The 6,651-nt window shown below is 51.8% G+C and overlaps 1 protein-coding gene across 1 annotated transcript; it reads right to left on the reverse strand.

The window, feature by feature from the left end:
• Positions 1-335: 335 nt before the first annotated feature.
• SPR (sepiapterin reductase) lies at positions 336-6,106 on the reverse strand. The gene is made up of 3 exons (XM_061583695.1): positions 5,675-6,106; positions 3,035-3,325; positions 336-2,627 (listed from the first exon to the last, which is right to left on the reverse strand). The coding sequence occupies exons 1-3, from the start codon at positions 5,994-5,996 to the stop codon at positions 2,437-2,439; spliced, it is 804 nt and encodes a 267-aa protein (XP_061439679.1). The 5' UTR covers positions 5,997-6,106; the 3' UTR covers positions 336-2,436.
• Between the last annotated feature and the right edge of the window lie 545 nt (positions 6,107-6,651).

Here is a 6,651-nt window from a genome sequence, read left to right on the forward strand (position 1 = left end):
CAATACTGAAACAATAAAATCACATGACACACAGAAGTTGGATGTGCCAATTTTTGGTGGCAAGAGAGTTCCTTGGTAAAAGCCCTTCATTATCAGTCAGGAGTTCACATGATGAATGGTTCCTCCATACAAATTAAGTAAAAATTAGCATAACAAGGGAAAGGCCAGCCTCACTTCACCAGCCTCCCTGTTGAGCTGGCCTAGCACTCCCTCGTCATCTCTGCTAGTGACACCACACTGAGATGGATCCAGCTGAATCGCTCTTCTGATGTTTTCGACTTAAACACAGCAAAAATTGACAGGTAGACAACCTGTCTCAGTTTCACACACAAAAATTTATAGTAAGGCAAGTAATGATTTTATTAAGGAAGATGCAAGCTGGGATGAGAACAGTTTCATAACCAAGAAAACAGAAAAACATTTTTTTTAATGTAGAGCCTGTGCTTCATATTCTGTCTTGAAGACTGTCACCTTATCAGTCTACTGAGCTAAGTTCAGAATCGCCTTACCTGCAATGAAGAACCTTAATATAAGGCTCTGCTATCGGCACCACACCACGTGATTTCCCTCCCCCCCCCCCGTTTCAAGTGTGCCTACAGCTTCTTTCTTGCCTCCTGCTAGATACCAGGGAAGGTCCCACTCTGAGCCCCCTGCTGTCCCCGAGGCAACATACTCTTTTCGGTTACTTGCGACCACAAGACAGAGCAGGAAATGCAGTGAGGATTGGAAGTGGGTTGTCACTCAAGTATGGAAGAGCGATTTGACCAGCAGATGCTATCAGTCATTGGGTAACAGAGCAGTGCCTTCTGCTTGCTGCACCTGAGACTCTAGCTCCGACTCTAGAGTAAGGATAGGGAACCTGTGACCCGCTGGGTGTTATTAGACCACAACTCCCATTATCCCTGACCACTGGCCACGCTGGTTGGGACTGATGGGCCAACCGTATAAAAGCATTTAACAGCCTTGATAGCAGCCAATTCATGCCACTGAAGCAGCCAGGCCAGAGGGCACCAGCTTCCTCAGAAAAAGTCCCCAAAGCATCATAGCTGGTTGAAGCACGCATGAAATTTGTAGCACTTCTGAACCAATAAAACCATCACATGAGACACACACACATGGCCACATGCCAATTTTTGGTGGCGAGAGCCCTGTTGGGCAAAAGCCCGTCATTAGCTATGCTGCAGAGGCCTTGTCCTCAGTAAGGCAGACAACCTGGGGTTGGGCTGTTTGCAAGGGTCATTCAGGCGTTCACATGTTGAAATGTGCCTCCATACAACTCATGTAGAAAACTAGCATGTCAGGAAGCGCAATGCTTGTATTATGCCAATATCTCCTCACCAGCGTCCTTGCTGAGCTGGCCTTGCCTTTGTCCTTGGAACAACTGCACCCTCCCCCCCAAGGGCCCACACACAGCGCTCCCCCATCATCCCTACTCGTGACATCCCACTGAGCACATCATGCCTCTTTCCACTGGGAGGCTGCAGTGGCCAAGAGGAAACACAGCTCTTGGCTTTCAAAGAGGATTAAGCAAATTCATGGAGGACAAGGAGAAGGCTATCAAGGATCACTAGTCACGGCAGCTGTGCACTACCTCCACTCTCAGAGGCAGGATGCTCTGGATGCCAGCTGCTGGGATGCACAAGAGGAGAGAGTTGATGTTGCGCTCAGCCTCTGTTTGTGGGTTTCCTGTTGGGGCATCCGGCTGGGCAGTAGATTAGAAGGGCCCCCTTTGGCCTGACCCAGCTACTGGGCTCTTCGTAAGTTCACCTCAGAAGGGTTGCTGCTTTTCCTCAGAAATTCCTCAGGCCCAAGTCTGGGTTTCTATTTCTGCACTGGAATACTAAGGAATCCCTCACAGATTCTGACTTCTCTGCAGCAGCGGCAGAATCTCAGCCGACACAAAGAAGAGTTGGAATTTTATCGAATACAGAAATGGCTCAAGCCAGCAACACCCCTAAATAGCAGCAGAGAGAAAGCAGGGGGAGCTCAATAGGCACAGGGGCACAGTCACTCAGGGTTAGCAGCCCCACAGATAAGGGCCTTTAAGGTTATCCACTCTCCCTCTCTAGCTTACTGAACCGTTTCTCCAGCTGCACAGGATTTTTTTAAAAAAATAGCCCAGCCAGTTACCTTGTGGAAGATCACTTTTCGATTCCTTTAAGCCAGCTACACAATGATTACAAGGAATGCCACCCCCTACACACACACACTTGTGAAGCAAGACTATGGGCAATGACGCACAACTGGGACACATTTATACTGCACTTTTCTCCTCCTGCACTTGAATCACTCCCTCCTTCCAAACAATTAGGCTTCAGAACTTTGCAGGTGTTTCCATGATATGCCAGACCCTGAATTGCAGGCTGTTACCTTTGCATTGAAAGAGAAATCCTAACACAACTCCTGCACTTCTAGCCAGTACAGATTTCTTTTTTTTTAGATATCATAAAAATCAATGTGAGCCCCTGACTCAAATTTGTTCGCGAGAAGAAGATTCAACAGCTTTTGGGAGGACACATCACAGTCTAGCAGTTGCCCACACTGCTTCATGCGGAGATAATTCTCCCGCAGCTCCTGATCTCCCGATTTGGTGCGAGCCACTTCCTGCATATCAGTGTCCAGGGGACCTGGGGGAGAAAGAAAGGCCGATGACAGGACTGGCAGTGAGAGAAGAGGGTGAGGAAGGAAGGAAGGAAGGAAGGAAGGAGGGAGGGAGGGAGGGAGGGAGGGAGGGAGGGAGGGAGGGAAGGAAGGAAGGAAGGAAGGAAGGAAGGAGGGAGGGGGGAGGGAGGGAGGGAGGGAGGGAAGGAAGGAAGGAAGGAAGGAAGGAAGGAGGGAGGGAGGGAGGGAGGGAAGGATGGAAGGAAGGAAGGAAGGAAGGAAGGAAGGAAGGAAGGAAGGAAGGAAGGAAGGAAGGAAGGAAGGAAGGAAGGAAGGAAGGAAGGAGGGAGGGGGGAGGGAGGGGGGAGGGAGGGAGGGAGGGAGGGAAGGAAGGAAGGAAGGAAGGAAGGGCAGCTGGCATTCCCACTCTCACCTGGCGCATAGCTGAGCACCCTGACATCTGGCTCTTCCGCTGCTAGAACCTGAAACATCATGTCTCGGGCAGCCTTCCCAGTGCAGTAGAGCATCCAGGTCTTGAAGGGTTTCAGGGCACAGAGTGAGGAGATGTTAACGACCATCCGGCACAAGCCAGGCTCTGCAGGAAAGGTCCTCAGAATGGAGGAAGTGAGGCACAACGCAGAGGTGACGTTGAAGGCCAGGTAGGCATTGACTTCAGCTGGGCTTGTGAAGTCCAAGAAGGATTTGGAAACATCGCCAAGAGATGCTGGAAGGAAAAAGAAGACTGCTGCTTATTCAAAGTTTCCCGCAACTTTGATGAGCTAAGTTACTCAAAGGCAAGGTTTTCAGATCCAGGTTCTCAATGAGGATAACTTGATAAGTTATCAAGGAGGGAGGGAGGGGGAGGGGGAGAGAGAGTGAGAGCATGCACATGCTAGAGGCACCCTGACAAACGGGGAGGTCTTGATCCCCCTCTTTTACTTGACAGGTTAGGGAGCTGGAAGACCCCTGGCTTGATGCCCCAGAGAAGAGGGTTCTTGAAGAAAGTAGGGCTGGTATTAGCAGGGCATGTTGATCGATTGATTTTGATTGATTTTAATATTTCTACCCCGCCTTCCGGCCAAAAGGCCCTCAAGGCGGCTTACAAAAAATATAAAAATACACCAATAAAACATCAATAATATATCAATAAAACATCAATAATACATCAATAAACAATAAAAACAATACAATTTGTAATACAATTCAAAGTTAACACAAACTACCTCTCCCCTCACTTTGGCAAAATAGGTGTTATAGACATTGGGCTACTTTGCAAGGCTAGCCACACTCTCTCAGTCATAGTCCTATCCCCATAGTTCTGGGAGTGGCGCGGCCCTCTCAGCCGGTGGAAGTTCTGGCCCTGGAGCCGCCAGTTCACCTTGCGAGGGTCCCAAAGGTGGAGCCCGATGGGGGGGGAGGGAGAGCAAGAAGCCGCTGGAGGCCTTTCCTCGCCGTGGCCTTCCTGCGTCTTGGGCCACAGCAGCATCCGTGGACGAGAAGCAAGCAGCCCCCGAGAGGAGACAAGCACCGGAATAGCTGTCTTGAACTGGAGTGCAGGGTCTCCCCCCCCCCCCGCACGTCCTCCTGCAGCAAGACAAAGAAGATCCCGACAGAGTTGTGGATGCCAAATATGGAGCTGTTGCACCAGGTTTGTTGTTGAACATGGAAGAAGAGTTGCCGGAGCAGAACCAATCTCTGGGTTGCACTCCCACTTTGGAACTGTTAAGGGACGGGTTGAAGCAGGGGCAAAAGAATGGATTGCTCTTCCTCCACCCACTGCGGCAAAGGTCTATGGGTGAAGGCCCAGAGTACAGGACACAGAATAATGGGCTCAAGTTGCAGCAAGACAGATTTCGACTGGATATCAGGAAAAACCTACCTGTTAGAGTCATACGGCAATGGAACCAATTACCTAGAGAAGTAGTGGGATCTCCAACACTGGAGGCATTCAAGAGGCGGCAGGACAGCCATCTGTCGGGAATGCTTTGATTTGGATTCCTGCATTGAGCAGGGGGTTGGACTAGATGGCCTTATAGGCCCCTTCCAACTCTACTATTCTATGACTCTATGAAGGGGTGAAGAGGGTGGATGCCTTAGTCTACAAGGGGGCTTTCCTTGCATGCAGAAAACCTCTTGCCATGAAAAGGGCCAAGGTGCCCCACGGAATAAGGTGCCCTCATGCTACAGGACCAAGGCAAGATGTCAGATGGCAAGCAAGCCACACCGCCCTCTAAATGGGGGCTCCCAAACCGTGGCTTCATTTGGGTGGTTCACACCAAGTCCGTAAGAATGCAAGTAAAAATCGCACAGCGTCTGGCACAGCGCATTACTATTGCCACAACAGGCAGAAAAATCATTAATATGGCCCACCAAGACCGTCTGCAATTTTGAATGGAGGGAAAGGTTTGGGAACCCCTCCACTAGACGTTCTTCTTCCCATGAACTACTGTATAAACGGACATGTTTAAAAATGGAAACATGTGACGCCATGCCTTTCTCCTCTCCACTGGCATTCCCACTGTAACAACCTCAATGTGATTCCTGCTGCCCACCTCAAAACTATCTTGGAATTTATTTAACAAGCTCCCATCCTGGTTAAACCATGCGTGAGGGGGGTATTTATTTGATTTGCTTATATGATGGCATCACTGTGCCTAGTGCTTGATAGGGTACAAGAAGAGAGGTCCCTGCCCTCGGGAGCTTCCAATCTAAAACTGCCATGGGGCGGAGGAAGAGGGCCTGGCAGAAGGAAGCAGAAAGTGGCCAGTGGAGGGTTATTTACAGCAGGACATGCACGCGGGGGAAGAGATTGGCAAATATTACCACCCCCGAGCCTTTGCCCCAAAATGAGTGGGTGGGTGTGCGATTCTTCCCACCGCGCCATCCCCTTCCTACTCTGCCCTTCACCCACAGATCTGTCGTTTGTAAAACGGCTGCACAGCCGCGCCTCGAGTCGTCCCGTTTTCTTTCTCCGCAAGAAGCCGCTGCCCCAGGACAGTAGGGCTGAAACCTAAAGAGAGAAAGCACTCTGCAGGCGCTCAGAGGCGCCTCTTTCAAACGGAAGGGCGCTCACCGGCGTTGTTGATGAGCAGGAGCCGCTGGAGCCGGCCAGCCCCGCCGCGGAGCGCCCGCCCGGCCTGGAGCACGCGCTGCAGCCCCTCGTCCGAGGCCAGGTCGGCGGGCAGGCCCTGCACGCGCAGCGCCGGGCAGGCGGCGCGCAGCTTGCCCTCCAGCTCGCCCAGGGCGCCGGCCGAGCGCGCCACCAGCAGCAGGGCCGAGCCGGGCGCCAGCCGCGGGGCCAGCAGGCGCGCCAGGCTCCGGCCCAAGCCCCGCGAGGCGCCGGTCACAATGCACACGGCTCGGCCCAGGCCGCCGCCGCCCGGCTCGGCCTCCATATCCGCACGTTCAGGACGGCAGGCGGCCACTCCCGCCCGTGCGCTTTTACGCAGCTCCACCTCCAGCCCAGGGCGCGTCCACGAGCCACCGGCGGCAAGCGCCGCTTCCGTCTCACTGCTAGGGAAGGCGGGGAGAGCGCGGTGCGCCCGCTGCCAAGACCGGCCCCCAGATGAGGGCAGCGCCCAGGAGGTCGGTGGTGAGGATGTCAGCGTCTTCAGCCAGATAATGCTGATCAGGGGCCGCCGTAGATCAGCGCCCTCAGCGAGCCATGCAATCAGCACCCCCAAATCCCAAGGGCAGATCTAGGCTGAGATTTTTGGTAAACTGGGAAACATTTTGCCCCGATATTCCCTTTCATTTTCTTAAGCGGATTTAAAAAATAAACACACACCGTCTCTGCAGTTTCTGGTGGATCAAATTTACCTGAGTTCTTTCTGGGTCTGTTTATTGTTTCTTTATAGGAAGAAAACTGAATTTGCATAGGTGATAGCAGATCTACTCCTCTGCCAAAGCTGGATCAATTGATCAACTGGCTAAGCATTCATTAAAAGAGCATATATAGTAATTGGGTCTCCTTCCTGAAATACATCATCTCTTACCTCAGGCATTTGCACATTTGCTATTTAATAAACCAAGACTATCTGTTGAAGACAA

This window comes from Rhineura floridana, chromosome 9, assembly GCF_030035675.1.
Source record: "Rhineura floridana isolate rRhiFlo1 chromosome 9, rRhiFlo1.hap2, whole genome shotgun sequence".
Lineage (NCBI taxonomy): Eukaryota > Metazoa > Chordata > Lepidosauria > Squamata > Rhineuridae > Rhineura > Rhineura floridana.

What these genes read in the sequence shown, in the direction of transcription:
- SPR (XM_061583695.1), bottom strand. Translation starts at nt 5,996, where the DNA reads ATGGAGGCCGAGCCGGGCGGCGGCGGCCTGGGCCGAGCCGTGTGCATT. An exon ending in CCTGCTCATCAACAACGCCG is followed by an intron (nt 3,326 to 5,674) that starts GTGAGCGCCCTT and finishes TTTTCCTTCCAG; the next exon opens with CATCTCTTGGCGATGTTTCC. An exon ending in GGTGCTCAGCTATGCGCCAG is followed by an intron (nt 2,628 to 3,034) that starts GTGAGAGTGGGA and finishes TTTCTCCCCCAG; the next exon opens with GTCCCCTGGACACTGATATG.